The sequence below is a fragment of the Eleginops maclovinus genome, chromosome 6, assembly GCF_036324505.1.
Source record: "Eleginops maclovinus isolate JMC-PN-2008 ecotype Puerto Natales chromosome 6, JC_Emac_rtc_rv5, whole genome shotgun sequence".
Classification (NCBI taxonomy): Eukaryota; Metazoa; Chordata; class Actinopteri; order Perciformes; family Eleginopidae; genus Eleginops; species Eleginops maclovinus.
In genome coordinates this window covers 17,865,399-17,885,264 of record NC_086354.1, presented here as the reverse complement: position 1 = coordinate 17,885,264, position 19,866 = coordinate 17,865,399, and the positions used below count along the sequence as shown (strand labels likewise).

Here is a 19,866-nt window from a genome sequence, read left to right as displayed (position 1 = left end):
CTTCTTTCCTCCATCCACACCGCCTTATTAGAGCCACAATGCAGCCGATCTTCCTCACAACCCCCCGATTATTCTGAGCCGCCATGCTCAGAAGTCAAAATACCACTTATTTAAAAAAGAATCCTTTAAACCAACATTTCATAGATACTGTAATGAGTGTCCGAAAGGGCATCTTTTGAAAAGGAGTTTGAATTGACTAATAGGCAGCTATTTTCTGACCTCTTAATACTGTTATGAATAATGGATCAGCTTCAAATAAATAGTGTCCCTCTTGGTGCCACCTTTTATTTTAGGAGGTCTAATGCACAAAAAAAGAGGGAGTGCAGAGCGACAAGAGAGGAAAACACGCATCACGCAGACAAACAAGCACTTGGTTTCAGTCTAGTAGCGGATTAATTGATTTTTGAAGCAGGAAAATAAAGAAGTCCAAACATAGCTGGCTCCTATCTCTCTCTCCAACACACACACAAAACAATGATGGATGACATATTACGCAGGCCTGGTTATTTGAGACACATTTACGAGTTATTGCTGCCATTGAACGGTAGACTATAGATTCATTTTAAAGTTTAACCACTTTTAGATGGATGTCTGACGTATCTTTTGTTTCAGCAGGAGCTTTGTGCAGGTAAACACATTTTCTGGCTAATTTTCACTCCTCTGGCACCTGCATAAGAGGGTTTTATCTTTATTGGTTAGCATGGAAAAGGGCACACTGCAGGTGATTTGACCAAGTAAGTAGGCATTTGAAAATCGCTGAAAGGTCAATAAAGGTTTATAAATGTAAGACCAGGAGGTGAGCAGGGCTCTTTAGTTTCAAACTACTCAACTGATTTTATTTCCAGCCATATTTTTAAATACTCAGTAGCTAATTGTTCTTCCTCATACACTAGTGTAATGTTGGGTATTTTATCTGTTAGCATAGCAAAGGGAAAACTAAAAGTGATAACTTCCAAGTGGAGTCAGTAAAAGGTAAGCATGTCAGGCCAGGATGTGAGCGACACTTCTCTGCTTGTGATCAACTAAACACTTAGTTTTCATCATCTTTTGAGATAAAAAAGTCGCTGGCTGTTTCTTACAGAATCCGTTACTATTAAAGCTTTACATTTTTACATCAGTAATTATAATGTCAGGGACCAACTCGAAACCTTAATTTTATGGCTGAACAATGTCTTTTAAGAGTCAACTCTGACATTAATTACACTGACTTTGTACAAAATAAAAGTGCCTTTACAAGTGTTCATAGAGAGCTGGTATAAAGAAAATAAAGTGCAATAAACAAAGTTATGCTAAGCCTTTAATTATGATATGATTAATTTGGTAAATTGAGACCAAAGCGTTTTAGTTTCTAAATAAAATAATGGTTTCAATAGGGTTTCCAAAATAGAAATAGTTGGTAATACATTTCTCACACTTCCGTCAACTAGACTTTGTGAAGTGTTCCATAAAACATATTATACAGTACATAATTATATATGAGAGATTCAAACAACATGTCTTTAGCAGTTGTAAGCAAAATCTAAATAAGAAATGTCATAGTTTGTTTGGCTGACACTGCTTTATCACACATGACTCATTTTCAATCTTCTTATAAACCAATTTAGGAGTAGCAGCAACACTTGAACTCAACTATGAATCCTGACGTTCAAACTGCTGTGATATAATAACGTCACCTGAGATCAAACTAAAACAATATTGAAGGAGGGAACAGATCACTATATCTTCATTCTGCCCCAGCTGGAGCAGATATCGATTTCTCTGTTGAGAGGTATCGTTGCCTGGTCCATCCAGGCATGCAAACTGGGCTCTTAGAGGAGAATAAACAGTGATAATCCACATTTAAGCAGCTTAATGTGAGGTGCTATACTCCTGGTGATTAATGTGTCTAGAAGGGCTCATCTCTGCATATTGCATCTCATTCATCAAACCATAAAATAACAAATTTATAAGGGAAGAATTTGTTCACGTTTGTTCAAAAAGCCATTTAAATGCGTGTAGCCAAAAGGACGACATTAAAGCCTCTGGGCTGTATCAGTGAAAAGCCATTTTTGGTTTATTGAACATAGTTTTGTCATTTTTGCAATTCCTTTTCTCATCTCGACCAATCTTTTAGTGGCGGAAAGGCCGAGCTGTGTCCCTTGGACTACCGGTTTTATTTACATTTTGCTCAGTCATCTGAAACTTCTTACATATTAAAGCCCACTCTTTATCTGCAGCCACCATCTAATGGCATTGCAGCAGACGCAGCCTAGTGTTGATGATATTTATGAATCGTGCATTTTAGCAGGATTTTTATAAACGCTGTGAATATAACACAATTACAATGGCATCTTTAAAATGCATGTGTATTTTATTTATTTAACATGTTCATGTCTTCATGCATTTAAAAAGCTTCATGCATTAATGTTTTAGCATCTGACTATGAGTGAAGTTTTCATCCTTCACAGGAAACATTTTTCTGTTGGATCCTGCAGGGCGATCTGAAACTCATCAAATATAAACAATACCTGACTTATAGTTTCAGTTTAATCGCTTTATTTGAGCTTTATGCTCTAATTTACATGTTTCTTGTTTGATTCAATAGCAGCAGCAGTGATGGAATTAGTTTATCTTTGTGGTTAATATATATTCAGGGAGGAAGCTAACATTGAATGTTTTTTTAGGGGGTGGGGGATTTATTCATAAAAAATTCAGTATCTACTACTAGACAAATCCTGAATAAAATACTGAATACATTTAGGAAAATTTGATACATTTTGAAATCCCTCTGCCCTTAGCATGATCATTTGTATTGTATATTATACTCTATTGTTATTAAGTGTGCAGTTTTCTATGAGGAGCTGCTCAGTGAATAACAGCAGGAGTGATAGACTAACATTACGTGGCTCTCAGGTGTGAACTGTTCATGTACACAAAGTGAGCGTTGAATATGGTTTTGCTAGATAAAGGGGAAGGCTTCTCATATAATCATCCTAAAGGTTAAAAATGTATTTAACATGTCATTTTGGCAACATTGGATAGAATAGAAGCAGATAACGTTGACAAAGAACCAAGAAATAATTATAAACTGGTTTTATATCTGGTCATATATTGCTTGTGTTGCTCATGTTTCAGCATATGTATCTAGCTATCTGTAATTATACATGCATGTTATTGATAGTGTGGCCTTTGCAGTGCAACATAATCATAATTCTCTCAAATGGCGATGAAAAATTTGGAAAGAAACATCTGAACGTAGCTTTGAGACAAAAGCAGCATGATCGATCTAAATGTGAGGCCCCAGAAAGAGTTTGGACAATGATGCAGTACCTCTGTGGGTTCGGCTCGTTGTGTTTGTCTCTCTCGTGTTTAATCATTCTGTAGCGGCCGATGCGAACGTCTGGCCTGGACACCTTCATCCCATTCAGAGTGATCCTGCAACACACACAGATACAACATCTGTTAAGGGAAACAGGGAAATGGGTACAATTACAGAGACAACAAGAGGGACGAGAAATATAGTCAGAAAGGAAGTGGAGAGGGATACCACCTTTATGTTTCATGATGAAGTTAAGTAGGTATGAAACTAATTATTTCATTATCCATAAATATGTCTGTTTTTCAAGTAAACTCATTATTTATTTAGTGTATAAAATGTCAGAAACAGCGAAAAACGGCCATCATGATCGGGCAAATGTTAAGGCTGCAACAAACATTAGCATTTTGTATGGTAATTTAGTTTTAATTAATTTATAAATTATTTGGTCTTCACAAAACCAACTGTTACAAAAATAAAAAGCCCAAGATGATGTTTTTAAATAGCTCCTGTTATAGTCCAACACATGAAAAGAGCTGAAAATCATGACTGAATTCTGAAGATGTTGCCTCAAGCAAGGCTTTAAATGTAAATCAGTGGTTTTATACCTGTACGGATTTAGGATATGTCTGTAAAACGCTACATAATAACACCAAAGATATATATGTATATGCTCCTGGTGTTTTAGTAATAATGCATTCCCTCTTATGGTTGTATTTGCCCTAAAGAGTGCATATCACAAAGGCCCCCCAAAAGTGAAGTCACATAAACAATACTTCATAAAAATGCACAAAGAAACAGAGATCCCTTTTGGTTCTTACTGAAAACAAAAAAGTAGAAAAGAACTATGGTTAGAGACTCATAAAGAAACACATTGCTCAACTAGAGAGGCGGACACCAGCTGGGGAGAAAGGCAAGGATTTGCAGTGAGTTTCAGTTTAAACAAAGCATAACAGCACAACTCAGAGACACAGTGGCAAAGTTGTATTACCGTTAAGATGCAATACAAGGGCAAGTCTACACAGAGATTTATATCTAATGCTACAACAAATGGAGTGTGGGTTTAAACAATAGGATCTGTTCCACATAAAGCCTGAGTTAAACCCAGGGGTTAACAGAGGCATTCATACCTGCAATGATATAAAGGATAGAGCATGTGTGTACTGAATTTTTATTTGCGGCAATGCTCTGAGTCGTCTAGTCTCTCTTAAAAAGCACCCATGCCTGATATTGCTCCTGAACAACTGCTCGTCTATCCTATGTTTAAAAAGCCTCGCCTCCTCCGTCTTCAGCCATCTTCTCACCTCTCCTTTTTGGACTTATTTACATCTGTCTCTCTTTTTTTCATAATTGCTTTATATTCTCTTCTTTCGTTTCCCTTCGTATCTCCACTTCTCTTCTTTTTTGGGGCAGATACAAAATGTTAAAGCATATCAAAAGGTAATAGTTGGTATTTTAGGAGGTCAAGGATGAAGCATTTAATAGCAGTAGCATGGTTAAAAAGGTATGTGTATAGACTGGGTAAGTTGAATTGCCCTTCTCAGGATAAATACAGTACTCTGGGTTTACAGGTTTACAGGCCTCTGCAGCTGCATTTGAAACCCCTTTGATTGAAAACAGTTTAAGGTTAAGGCAGTGTGAATACATCCAAGCAAAAGAAACAATAAAGACTCTAAGAAAAATAAACATTTAACTTCACTGAAGCTGTTGGAAAGCAGCAACTTATTGATAGGAATAGTTCACCTGTTTGGTGAACATGCCTCCTCAACTTTAACATAGAACAAATTTCCCAAATATGTCAAATTACAGATTGAGAGGTGTTGGGTATCATGTTTTTGAAATGTGTACAGAAGCTACAGCAAGTTAGCTTCCAGACTTCTTGCTATGCTGCGCTAACAGACAGCTAGCACTAGCTACAAAACTATTGTACAAAAATGAATTTCGTGTCTATCTTCTCATGTAAGTGTATTTTGCTAAATGTTATGCTATTTCTTCAATCACTTAGCTTTAGAATACCCTTTTTTATACTTTTGAGAGAGCGAGGCTAGCTATTTCCCCCCGTGCCACCAGTCTTTATATTAAGCTTAGCTAAGTATAGCTCTCTATTTAGGCTAATATGTATACTTGCATGTGTAAGTACATGGATTCAGGTCTTGTGTTTGTGTGTGCTGGTGCATCTCTGTATCCCTTTGTGCATACGTGTCTATTTATATTTAGGTATAAGCATCTTTGTAGGCCAATATTAATTGTACGCTACGTAATGTTGTGTCAACACAATATGCGATCTATTTTAGTTACATTATTATAAAACATGCAAAACTCTATTTAAAATCTACATGTTCTATCTGTTTGACAGCATGGTGTGTCTTTTCTTACACACATCCTTTTCAGCTTATGTTCTTGCTTGTTCATACTCTTCTCCTCTGCTATTTCTTTCTAACTCTTTCCTTCAAGTCAATGCTTGTTGCTTTAAACCTTCCTTTTCCTCTTTATGCTCCCCCTCGTTCCTTTTTTACTCTTCTCTTCTGCTATACAAACCAGTGAAATGTAAATAATACCAGAATGTAGCCATGTGCTGTCAAAAGCACAACAACCCGTAAGAGGCAAAACCAAAACTCCATAAAAACAACTCTCCCATAAATAAATTCATTTGAAAACTAAATAACACATCTTTCCTCTCTCTCCCACTCTCTCATGTTCCAGTGACTTTGCTGACTTGACACATGCATAGAAGGTTGCTTTTGTCAGTATGTATGCGCGTGCACATGAAAGCAAGCATGCATTTGCATAATTTAGAGATTTATTATGGTGCAAATAATGTGAGCTAGAGTGAGAGTGAGCTAGCCATCCCACTCCTTCTCTTCCTCAGCTTTTTAGTGCAGTGAGCTTAGTAATGCATTATGCACAGTTCTGCATCCTTATAATAATCTGCTTTGTGCCGTTGCCCTGCAGAGAGTGTGAGGCTTGACTGTGGTGATATCAGCTAGAAATATGAATCCGTCCGTCTTCATCAGATTCAGTATGAATTCAAAATACCAAATTTAGTTAAAGCTATTCAAGAGCACATCAGCAATCTTATTTGTTTATTTTTTTCTTCTATTTCAACTATTTGTTGTTGGCTGTGTTTTGCCTTTCGATTAGGCTTTTGCAGTGGTGTAAGAGGTTGGTCTTAGATCATCATAAAAAGTACTTCCACTGCGTAGAAATACTGCAACTCAACAGTAAGTCCTAAGAATAAAATCCTACATAATATTTATTTTGGTCGCCTTTGATGGTTTAGTATCCCCTTTTGTGCATGTGTAGGGCTTGTCTGCATTGACTTCATTTACAGATTGAGCCAAAACACACATTTCAGATCTTGGTCTTTTTAACTGGAAGATCAAATGTGTTCATTAAGGAATCAATAGTCTGTGTTGTGAGATGATTAAAGCACTTTCAAGTCTGCGTGACCACATTTTAGAATTTGAAAAGCTAAAGCTTCTGAAGGGATGGTCATCTAGATTGTAACACTTCTTAAGCATCCCCAGTGTGGTCAAATATTGGAGTTTGATGGAATAATCTTCAGAGGAAATGGAAGCAGTTTTCGGTTTTCTCAAACATATCTTGATCAGAGTGTGTTTGCTTATGTTAAACATCATCAGAGCTTTTACAAAATCGGTATCGTTGCTACAATTCTGCATCTCTGCCTGCATTTAAAAAGTGCTCTTTGAAAGTCTCATTCAACCCTCCCTGAGGGTGCACTGGCTCTCCATCTCATCATGTGTCAATATGACACTTTGCATGATTATTAAAGCCAAGTCCAAGTTTCTTGTACACAAAAGAAACACACACACAACAAAGCTGTTATTATTCCACACATGCTCTAATACACTCACATACTGTTTGATAACTGAAGCTCAGGGTTGTTAGGTCTAATAGGGTTCCTTTGGTTTCAGAGGGACACTTTGAAACCAGACAAAAACTGTCTAAAAAAACATCCACTTTGGCTGTGACCTTGTAGGTCTGTGTGCTTTTGTATATGCATATGTGTGTGTTGTAATGAGCTGTGAAGTAACCAACCAACTGGCTTCTCTTTATTCCTGTGAACAGCACAGACTTGTGTCCTTGACCAAAACAAAAATGTAGCAACAACACACACACTCCCAACAACACATCAGTGCAGTCATTATTTTGTACTCCTCTGACAGGCAGTAGGCAGTAACGTGGCGTGACAGCGCAGTGTGAATATTATGTAAGGGACGGGACACTGAGGATACAGTGGAGCTGCAGGATGGAAAGCTTTAGTGTTCCCCAGTGTGATGTATATAATCCAGAGCCGACACATAAGAAAAGCCACCTCCACTGAAACACAGCGGGTGGGTGGATGCTGTGAAATTTGTTACTGTGGGGGACCCTCAAGCATTTTATAACTCGTTTTTTGAGAATCTAGTCAATACGACTTGGAGCAGTAGGGTAAAATAACATTTCGGCAGAAGTTACCCTGATTTTCTGGGTCAGGATTACAGATCCATGCTACTAAATCCATGATATATATATATCAGGCAAACACACACATATACTCTAAATGGGACCATAATTATGGGAATGAACATCATGACGTATTAGAGAATAATTACAACTATAACCATTGAAACTATATCTGTTTAGGTAAACGTTTTATGAGATAAAAAAGCAAGCAAAAAGTAGGGCCATTTTCTCATAGACTTCTATACAATCAGACTTTGTTTTGCAATCAGTGGAGTCACCCCCTGCTGGAATTTAGTGACGATGCGTATTCAACCCCTCCCTAAAGCATCTCTCTGTGTGGACTGAAATAAATCAGGAAAATGCAGCAATTCGAAAGAGAAAAAAATAAATTTAAATAATGCACCATTTCAGTTTATCTTTATTTTAATTGCGATAAACATTTATCATTTTATATTTTCAAGGCCACACTTCAATAGATGAGGTTTCAAGGTTCAAACCGGGAGTGAGTTGTGTTATCATCTTAAAACCTCCAAAGAAAACATGATTAATATTATAATTATAGCATAAGCTATGTGTTATGACTGATTTTTGTATTTCGTCTGATTTGTATATATACAATATGTAGAAGGAAGATGGTTGTAGTCACTGAAAGTGTGTGACATGATGACTTTCAGCTATCAAAGGAAATACAAAAGGAAAGGCCTTTATTCTGTCTGCAAGAGGTTACAGTTAAACTTTGAAGACCTTAGGATTTTCATTAAAGCCAACCAAGTATTGATGCTATTAATCATTGCAGCTTAAGCCTTTCAATGTAATTCAATCCAGCAATTACCTCTCTTTAAATCAGACAGAAGATGTCAGCCCACTCTTTAAAGGTCACACTTTATAAGATAGGTGTTAAGTCCAATTGCTATTGCAAACCAAACATTTCATACTGCTGCTGCTGCATCTCTTTAAAAGCAGTCAACTGTTGAAACACGGGGTGGCCTTTTGGGTGAAGCAGTCAAAGGAAGTGCACTGTATTTATGAGGACGATATGTTTAAGGCTTTAAAATGTATATACGATTAGGCTCCTTTGTTCTGAAAGGCTCCAGACTTGTTAGTATTGTCTACTTAAAAAAATAGGTAACTGGTCCCTTAAAACTGCCTACTGTCCAGAACCTCAGCCCCCTTAAATCTCACCATTAATATTATATACCATGAAAAGGGAGTCGGAGAACTGTGTGTGTGTGTGTGTGTGTGTGTGTGTGTGTGTGTGTGTGTGTGTGTGTGTGTGTGTGTGTGTGTGTGTGTGTGTGTGTGTCCAGATCAGTGTCCAAACTACTATGGTCTGTAATACTGCTCACACACGCACCATAGACCTATTGGATTGGACTTATCAGGAATTTCTCCAGCTCTCCTCTTTTATTCCCACCAGTGGAGTTAATTGCATTAGAGTAATGGAGTGGAGGAGGAATAGAAGTTAAGTCTGAGAAATTAGATGAGAGAGAAAAGAAGAGGAGGAGGAGGAGGAGGAGTGGGTGGTGGTGATGATGACGGTGGTGGTGTGTGAAGAAGCTATAACATGCACAGCAGAGGGAAAGTAATAGAAAGTAAGGTGTGTGGGGGTGAGCAGGAGAGCAGATTTCTATCTCAGCAGGAACACATCTGGGTGCTAAACAGAGCAACACACTTTCGAATGGCCTGTCGTCTGTTTCTTTAGACACAAACTGATTGCATGCTTTTAATAAAATAGGGTTGTTCATTGACACTGACATAAAAAAAAATTATATCTGAAAAGCTGCTTTCTTTCAGAGACATGAGCATGGATGACTCATCAGTCAATCTGAATGCTAAAGGCAAATATATTTTAGAAGAATGGCAGATTGCAAGAGTTTCCACTCACTGAATATTAGGTAGGTAGGCTTCATTGTCTGCCAGTAAAAATCTGAATATTATGACTTTCGGTCAGTTTCTGGCAGCGCTTCCTAACATGTGGGTGTCATGTACCAGCAGCGGCTGTTTTCCCGGACCATACCTGCAGCTCAATGCTTTATTTCTCTCACCCTTTACCTCCCTCTGTCTTGTTTCTCCCTGTCCAATCCCTGCACTTGTTTCTCATTTTGTTCCTGAGCACCTTCCACCTTTCCATGCCTCCCTTGCCTTGTGGTACTTGATGTTTCTATTAGTGCATCCCTCAATATTGTGCCCTCTGATACATTTAGGAAAGAGGGAGCATGAGAGAAAGAAAGAGTTGTAAGTATCTGGTTTTGAACACTTCAAAGATCTAGCCCCTTCTAATGTAGGGGGGATATCAATTAAAAGGAAAAACTTCAGGTCACTGGATAGGTTACAAGCCATTGGAATAGATCCCACAGAGCTTTGGATCTGTTTTGTTATTCTTCAGTAACACATGCACTGTGACCAAATGTTACCTTTGAAAACCCAATTGACCTCAACCACTTAAACATATACTGGTTCTCAATACTTTAGATATTGATCCACCCTAGTTTTTCATTGTGTCTTGCATTTGTCTATTTAAAAATGGCCGAATAGAGCACATTATAAATGAAGTGAAGAGAGAAACACACACATAAAACGGGAACATATAATGTGATTGATGGCGAGTCAAGTGTAGGCATCCAGGAAAAAGGAGGAAGAAAGATCTAACATGAGATTTCAGACACTCCAAAGTGTTTTCTGAAATGACCCGAGGGTGGAAACCTCCAAAAAACAGAAGCTGCAATTGAACTCATCAAAGACTCAGCATCCTCAACGTGTTAAGCCAGAAATATCCTGACTCTAACAACATTGTCAAGGCTCCACAGAAGCACTTGCAGTCCTTGTGCTGCGACTGCATGTGTGCATGATGCTGGCTCGGGCTCTGTTTAAAGCCACCGCTGGGAGGTTTAGAGGGAGGAAAGGGCAAAGAAGAAAGAGAGGGTGCATTGGAGGAGTGTTTGTGTTGAAGTCTTGTCTGCCATGGAGGCCCCTGGGACAGGTACAGTTTCTGCCCAAGGCCACTTCTGCAAGTTCAGACAAGGCGAGAGAGAAACCCCTTCCCCTTTCTGCTTCTCTCTCTTCTCATCCAACAATGTTTCTAGACAGCGGTGGGAGTGGGTTAAAGTGGCACTAGCAATTGTGTAAGTGGCATGTATCCTATTCGCCACAGGCTCAGGCCACACTGAGCAGCAGAGACAGGAAGTTCCCTCGGGGAGGCAATAATCAAGCAGGACCCATTTCAGGCAGTGGCCGTGCCATGCTCTGTGGCATCAAAACCAGCACAAAAAGGAAAATAGCTGGGGGTGAAGTAGAGATAGAGATATAAATAGAGATGTGCAGAGTTAGAGGGGCAGAGAGTAGGGAAAATAGAGTGAGAAAGAGAAGCTGAAGAAGAAGGTAAAAAAGTCATTTAGTTGATGCTCTTTTTTCTCCAGAGCTTTCAAAGACAGAACAGGTGGAGATTTGGTATCACGTTCAAGAACTCTACGACAAGACGCCAGAATGCTTGCACGTTTCAAACCTGTGAACTTTGCTACCTTTTAACGCCAGAGAAAAAAAAGTGGGCAGTTTTCACAAGCTCCCCACTCTCTGTTATATATAGCTATACTTTTATCTCTCTATCCCTGTATCTTCGCCTGGTCTAGTTGTTTCAATGAGTCCTGAGAGACTGAGCCGGCTGGCCTGTTAGCTCGCTCAGCTGGAGACTCTGTCCTCTCCACTGCACGCTAATACAGCTTTCATTGTTAAAACTTTTTCTACATCAGAGGGATCACAAAAAAAGTTATGCTTTAAATGTAAAATAAAGTACTTAAAGAAAGCTAGCATTGGCTAACTGGTACTTATGACTGTAGTATTGGAAACAACTACGAGGTGATTGTAGCAGGTCAGTTCAGTTTACTTCTGTAGCCTGCGGGGGCATTTTTGATGACATCACCACCTGTCTACACACATCCCGATCTTCTGCTAGTTTCATGCACTTCACCACCTCTCTGTTCGTCAACTATTCTCCACTTGGCCTTCCTGAACCTCTTCTTCCCTCAACTGCACTGTGCTGCATAATGGTGTTTGCTAGCGACCCACCTCGTTCTTGTTATGTGCCCCCTCTTCGTCGTCTAGCTGCTTCCGTCAGCGGTTCGAGAAAACTGTCTCTCCTCTTTCACAAAGTGTTTTTTATGGTGCATTTACCATGTCACCCCAACGATCCTACTGTAGCAATAGTTGAAACATCAGATGATCAGCAAATGATAGTGAGGGGGGACACAAATGTGTGTACAGAATGTCAAGATGACCTGTCCGATAGCTTTTGAGACATTTTACTAAAAATCACACACATCAACCCCTTAGTGGCACAAAAGGAAAAGTTGTGAGGACAAATCCCATTTTCACCATGAATGTCTGTAACACCATCATGGAAATCCATTCCATTTTTATTGAGATATCTTACCTCTTTTTGAACCATAACCATTAACACAACCAAAACGTTTTTACAATTCAAAAGTGAGAAGGAGACTATTCTGCTTGCTTGTATAGCCTCAGTTACATCAACACAGCCCTTTCCACACAATGTCCTCTTCCAACAGCTTGTCAACGTGTGTTTTCAAGGGCATTTCCCTTCAGATTGCTCTGTGAAAGGCTTAAAAACAAGCCAACCCTGAAAAGCGAGGGTGGATGGTGGGAGGGTGAGTCTAAGAGTAAAGCTAAAATGAACCTTCTTGCTCAGCTTTATGCGCTTGTTTCTGCCAATGTTGTTGTTTTTTTCCCATTAATTTATTATGAGATTGACTTTGGGATTTTCAAGACCTCAGTTTGTAATAGAAAACATGGAAAGAAAAAGGAGAGAATTGAGGGTTAGTGTTGAGTCAATCCTGTTTCTATTATAACCGGGATTAGATTCAAAGCCTTGTTAAAACTCAATACATCACATTGTGTGTTTCAGTTCTTGCACCACTGGAGTTTCGGCCACTGCTGAAACCAGATACGCAGAAAGATAGATAGATCTGTCAGTGTTAGTTCCCTTTGATTTCTAAGCACTGTTTTTTTCTGATGGACATCAGAGATAATGAAGTTTAAGTCACACTCAATCTAAACATAAGTGTATCACAGTTTGAAAACTTCAGGATTAAAACGAAGAGCTGAGGAAATGAAGGAGAGGGACACTGTAGTGGTTATACGGATGGCATCTCACGCCAACAGGATGCCCCACTGACATCATTAAGGCAACTAACCCCACACACTCTTGGAAAATGAAAGGAAATTCAATTAGCCATTATCTTGTAAGTGCCTCGTGTAGCCAGTATTTCCGTTGTTCAGCAAACGTTTTAATATCACATGGTCCCACTTTCAGTAAAAAACAACTACAAAAGAAAGACATATTACTTCAAAGACATATTTTGTTGTTGATTAAAAAGAAAAATGTCCGATTTTTGTTTGTTTGGGTTTCCATTTTCTATCTAAGGGTGACATTTTTAATATATATTCTTGGTAAATAAATCAGGTACACTTGAATTGTAAAAGTAAATGCTTTGAAAGTGGAATTTTAATTATATTTCTGCAAGTCACTTCACTTTTCATAGCAGTTTAAATAGCTCAGTTCAATTGCAGAAAACATCTCGAGGGAAATCTATAGCATCTATGACCTACTTCAGCTATCATGCAATAAAAAGTTAGAGGTTTCACTTTATCTGTCATCATTAGGGCACGTAATTGCTCTCACACACACAGATCCACACACACACAGATCCACACAGATCCACACACACACACACACACACACACACACACACACACACACACACACACACACACACACACACACACACACACACACACACACACACACACACACACACACACACACACACACACACACACACACACACACACACACACACACACACACACACACACACACACACACACACACACACGAAAGCCATTCAGTGAATCACACATATATCTCTTTATCACATCTTGCCAGACGCTGACAAACAACTGTAATCTTCTGAGAACAGCGTATACTGACACACTCCATTCTCAAAAACACCAATTTTCAAATGCTCTTTTTTCAGTTTTCTTATAACGCCATTACAGAGGACAAAGATAAGCTTCACAGTGTGAGAGTGACAGCGGGACACAGAGAGAGAAAAATACAAAAATAAAAACGACAGTGAAGAATAGAGTCAATAAAGATGGAGAGTGGGTTCTGTCTGTGAAGAACAGTCCTGCTGTGTGAGAGTGTGTGTTTATAATTAGTGTACTCGAGACGGATCCTCTGAATGCAAATGGGTCTGTTTATGTGACTAAAATGAATTTCCTCTTGAAACAAATCTGAAGTTACAGTTTGCAATTTTTTAAATCTTGTGTCGATGTTTCAGTCGTCTACTTTTTAATAGTCTTATGCTTAATATTTTAATTAATGCATTTAGCTTTCATGATTATTTTCGTTTGTGTACTGACAAGCAGAGATGCATGACTCTGCATTTTAAATTTGATTAATAGTCAGATCATCAGTTCACCGGTAATTTAACAGTTTTCAGTCCAAACAACCATCTGAATCGACGATAAATTAAACTAATGGTACTGTAAATGGTTCTTTTAAGCAGTCTTTAGTCACCTCTCCGTCATCCTGTCAAACAGAAATCCTCTATCAGATTAGATTTCTGCACATTCCCAAAGTTATATTATTAGTAAACTTCAGTGAGTGATTAAACGCAGATTGAAGTGATTCAAAAGGTTCATTTATTTGCTAATAATTCTCCTTCAGTGAACAATTATAATAAATCATCCACTCCACCAAGAACTTCACTGTCACTTACAGTCCAGGGACTAGATTTCACTGCCAGTGGAGGCTGAAATAATGTGCATATGATATCATATGAATGTGTGTGAGAGTCTGACAGGGAGTTTATAACATAACCCAGACAGATGGCATCTTGCTGTTAGTGAAGTTTAACTTTCATTAAACTATTTGGCAAATTAAAAAACAATCTATTAGTTTGAAGGAGGCTAATTCGTATAAGTGAAGAAATCAAGGGCAGATTCAACAGCTCATGCTACATCGCTCCACTCTTACCTGTTGTAGATGTCATCGTCCTCCCCTCCCCAGCCCCAGTACTCGTTGGGAAAGCCATTGATCTTCAGAAACTGTTTTTTACTGAGGCCTGAAACTCCTCCAAAGTAGCCAGCGTATGGCAGCCTGCAGGAGGGAAAGAAAAGAAGAGAAGTTATAAAACCTTCAGATGCTCAGCTGCATGTCTGATTAAACAAATAGAATTTCAGAGAAAAATAAATGCATTTCTTTACGGAAAAATGTATGCATTTTAATATTTGTTGAAAAAATTCCTTTCTGTCAAAACGTATTTCAAGCTTCCCAAGGGTAAAGCGAGACACCAATTAAAATATTCCTTTCACTATATTAAAAAAATTAATGTTCTTTGCAGTGACAGTGTTTATGGTAAATGTGGACTCAACAGCAACCATGACCCTGAATGGGCAAGCGTCATAATTAATGTTAATCTGAAATAATCCATGAAGTTTCTTATATGTGGCGTTTAAAGACACCATGGTGGACAATTGAATACCCTCCTGTGTTGATCAGATCTCTTCCTAATGTATCATGTCTTAGATGTGTTTTGAAGTTGATCATTTATGGGCGCCTTTCTACACTAAATGGATAATCCACATCCATTTATAATCTGCTCAATGCATTATGAAGTGACCGCATTATCCCTACATCACTGTACAGCAGACCTCTGGAGCATGGAAACAGCCAGCTTTAAACCAAGTTACATTTATAGCATTAATGATAGAAGTTTCCAAAGTGCTGCTTTGGTCATTTACAAAAAATAATTGATGGAAAATGAAGATGAGAAAAATAGGAAATGAATAAAATAAATAAAATAAAGGAAAGACAGAAAGTCAGAGAGAACAGTGAAATAATGCAAAAGAGTAGCCGTGTGTGTGTGTGTGTGTGTGTGTGTGTGTGTGTGTGTGTGTGTGTGTGTGTGTGTGTGTGTGTGTGTGTGTGTGTGTGTGTGTGTGTGTGTGTGTGTGTGTGAAAGAAGGCGGTCAGGCATTTAATTTTTTCCTCAAAAGTCTTGAGACCAGTGGAGTGGGACGGACATCAGCTGCGAGTGTCAAGACATTGCTTCCTTTCTAACCAGAGGCTCATTCATGTGTGTTTGTGTGTGTGTGTGTGTGTGTGTGTGTGTGTGTGTGTGTGTGTGTGTGTGTGTATGTGTGTCTGGTGCGTGTGTGTGTACATGTGTGTATAAACTCGAGAGTACGTGTTGTCAAAAGTATGACAGTTCCCTGTTGAAAGATGACAAGAAGAAAGTAATGAGACCATATGTTTTTGCACAACTTCTCCCAGCAACAATACGGTTAGGGTGGTGTGTGTGTGTTTGTGTGTGTGTGTTTCTGCCTATAGAGTATTAGTAGTAGTAGTAGTAGTAGTAGAATACAATCACCTTCTGAAATTAACCAACCACGTTTTAATATGTCCTCCTTAACAGGTAGAAACTTTTTTTTGGCATCTAGTTCTCCTTAATGGCTGCATTAGTTCCTTTCACAAATGTCATTTTTCACATATTGCCTCTATTTACATTTCTTAAAATACATGTTAACCAGTGTAATTCACTGAACAAAGTGCTAACGTTGCTAGGAGAAGGTCAAGGCCAGGCATAAATGTGCCCTCCGTAAATATGCAAATGGCCTGTAGCACACTCATAATGTGCTCACCCAGGGATCAAGTGTTTAAACATCCACAGAATTCTGTACAATATAAAGGTAATACAACATAATACACTGTGTAAGGTCCTTTAAGAGCATCATTTATGAAATGTGTTTGTGAAATGGATTTCAAGGTGACCCTCTCTCCTGAGAGAGCAGCCAGGTGTTGTGAGGTGCTAAGGTAATGGAACAGCACTTAATGTGACCTGACTTTCACTGGCAATATTTTCAGCACAAAAACAACTTATAGTGCTTTTACATTTGACAGTAGCTAAGGTCGTCTTTTTGAAATGACGTCTTGAAAATATTACCTTTTATCTCTGCCAAAAGTTACCTTCAATTACACATTTAATAAGTTATTTTTTGTTGCTAGCGTCCTAGTTGTTCAAATACGTAAAATAATCTTGGTAGACTGACTCAGACCACTTTGACCTTTTAACTCCACAGAAACATCTTAACTGTTTTTTGATTCATTGCTAATGTGAGCTACAAACGTGCTAACCACCTGGTGTTGTATTTTTTGCCAGATAGCATTAGCTTATTGAGCACTTCATCAGGGACCTGCGCAGCTCCTGAGGAGTACTCAGTAGGATAACTCTCGTGAATTGACAGCTTTTGGAGTGGATAAAACTAAAGCAGGATGCTACCATGAAGTGCTGTGTTGATGCATTGAACTGTGCAGCTCTTTTGCTTACACTGTAATTTGATAAAAGGCATTCTTCAACAATGCTTTCTCATGAGGAAACTCTTGACCTTCATTCAAGCTCTTTCTGCTTCTGACTGGAAAAAAAAACAAATCAAGTAGACGTTTGTTCTTATTTGTGTATAAGGATGCAATTAGCAATCCAGCTACATTTTCTATTAATTCCTTTTCTACTAATACCTTGAAACAAACACAATATTTAGTTTGGGACCAAAGAAAAGCAGAAAAACCCAAATAACTGAGATGCTTGGACATGTTAAACGTTGAGAGATCATTTCTGAGGGAAACTATCTAATTATTTTTCTGTCAATAAATGAATAGTTTCAACTCTAATGTGCATATTATCCTTTTACTGTGTGTATTAAATTAAATGGGATCACTGAAAATGTGTCTTTTCCCAAAGTACAGGTACAAATAATTAACGTACAATGTCAAACTTTCAAACCATCAAATACCAGGACAGTAAATCTAGTGAACATGGTGTTCCCTCATACCAACATTATGTTTTATTCATTGTTTTGAAAATAGCGTTTTCTGATTCTTGTAGGTAAATTTCTCATAAATCAAACACCAGTGCCTTGCTGGTATAAAACATGGAAAACACTCAGATAATGGATTCTAGCTGCAGTAGTTTGCTCAGCAACAGGTTGGTTTAGCAGCTCTATTATTTTGAAGACAGTTTTCAACACTAATAAGGGTCTTTGCACAAGCTGTAGCCTAGACTTGTTAGATACGCTTCGTATTATTGGCTCTTGTTAGAACTACAGAAGTATGACCAGATACAATTGGCAGCAGTGAAACAGGATGCATTTTCATGCTAATTTGGGTTTCAGAAAAGGATTTCAAAGTATAATGAGATTCAGTCAAATTAAATACTGCTCTGTCTATTGTCTATTGGATCTAAGACTGTAGGCCACTCTAATTGTTTTTGTTAGACACATAAGTCTGCAATTATACATATTTATATTCAAGAAAGTGCAAGCTTATATAGATAACAATTGCAGCACTCATCTGCAACTACGTACAACATTGATGTACAATTCCCTGTAGTGTGTTTATTAGCTGCGTTTGTGTGTGACTTTTTCCTTGATATTTATTTAATGAAAAATACCATATCCCATGTTCTATTAAACAGCTGAACTGAAATGCTCCCGAGTGTCTTGTTTAGGTAAATAGCAAGTAAAAACTTAGTGCTAGGAAGTTGGTACCATGTTTTTATATTGTGTATGCCATAGATACTCTATAGATACAGTATAATATATATATATATATTTCACTGTTGATATGTGTATTTTTACTGTTTATGTGGATTACCTACTGTCAAAATGTATATTTTTATAGTTTAATTTTTTAGGTTTTTTAATTTTTATTTCATGCTGCTGTGACCAAACAATTTCCAAGTTTGTGTTTCGTAAAGTAACTGTAATTTAATCTAATCTAATGCTCCCTGGTTGCACGCAAAGCTGAAAGCGATCTCCTCACCTGAAGCCAAACTTGTCCATGGCGATGGCGAAGTGCCTCGGCTGGTCGTAGCAGTGGTAGAGGTTGCGGTCATCCATCGGGATCAGATCCACGTCGCTAAAGATGAAGCAGTCGTACTCTGCGTCCTTCAAAGCCTCCGTGTAGCCAACGTTCAACAACTTGGCACGGTTGAAGGTTTCCTCACCCAACTTCAAAAAAACATAAAAAAGATCATGAGTTAGTTGCTTGCATTATGGATGAAGAGGGCAAACAAGGTGGCTTCATCAGGACATGTCATCTGCTTGAAAGACTGCATGAAAAATAACAGTTTGGAATCTGCGAGCTCCTGAAACACAAATTCACGATGTGTGACATCAATAACATCTTTAATTAAGTAAAAGAAAGATTACATAACTCTGTTTCTGTAACGTTCATTATCTACCTTCACACTTCCACTTTTTAAGGCTGAATGTAGACTTGTGTGAAAGTTAAAGAGGTCATTGAAATGCATTTAAATAAGCAGGAAAGTAATTAATCAGTCAAAATCCAATGCTTTCTTCTTAATACTGTGTGGAAGTAAGAACCACAAGATTTAACGGTACAGGCAGAATAGCCGTAAACAAAGAGAATGTGAGTCAGACCAAACCAATTGAGGTCAGGCTCACTTCAAAAGGTGTTATTTTTCTGTGTTAATCCAGTATGAACTGATATCTATTTACACCAAGAAAAGATCAGTAGCCTGAAACAGTGAAACACATCTGCCTCTGAGACTTTAAAGTTCAACACCTTAAAAACAAAGTCCCGTTGTTTCAACCATTTGTTGTTATATCTGCAAAATGCCTCCTATTTCGATTTCACTTTTATGAGATGTTTTTTGTGTCTGAATACATCTAACATCAGGCCTAATATGATCAACCCTGATCATTACTACATGGGTAATATTTCTCCAATCTCAAAATCAATAACTACCATGATGTGTACGCAGAAGGGCCAGAATTATAAAATGATCGGGGCTGAGAAAATATCTGAATATTCCTTTAATCACAGCAAAACACGTCGTCACACGCTGAGGCACAACACTTCCGTTTCAGGGCATCATTGAACATGAGTATTTAGTGCCTGCAGTGCTGTATTTATCTCTACAGGCAGTGCAAGCTAATGTTTGTATTGACCTCAAGAGAGCCGACTGCTGCAGTTAAGCGCAACTGTTTTCCAGTCTCCGCATGGC

General features: G+C 38.2%; 1 protein-coding gene across 1 annotated transcript in view; it reads right to left on the bottom strand.

Moving 5' to 3' along the window:
• b4galt2 (UDP-Gal:betaGlcNAc beta 1,4- galactosyltransferase, polypeptide 2) overlaps nucleotides 1–19,866 on the bottom strand; it is a 125,995-nt gene that overhangs the window by 8,210 nt on the left and 97,919 nt on the right. Inside the window, exons 5-7 of the mRNA XM_063886315.1 lie at nucleotides 18,660–18,847; nucleotides 14,817–14,939; nucleotides 3,310–3,414 (exon numbers count right to left, since the gene is read on the bottom strand). Of these exons, the coding sequence (XP_063742385.1) occupies nucleotides 3,310–3,414; nucleotides 14,817–14,939; nucleotides 18,660–18,847 (416 nt within the window). The remainder of the gene's footprint in view (nucleotides 1–3,309; nucleotides 3,415–14,816; nucleotides 14,940–18,659; nucleotides 18,848–19,866) is intronic.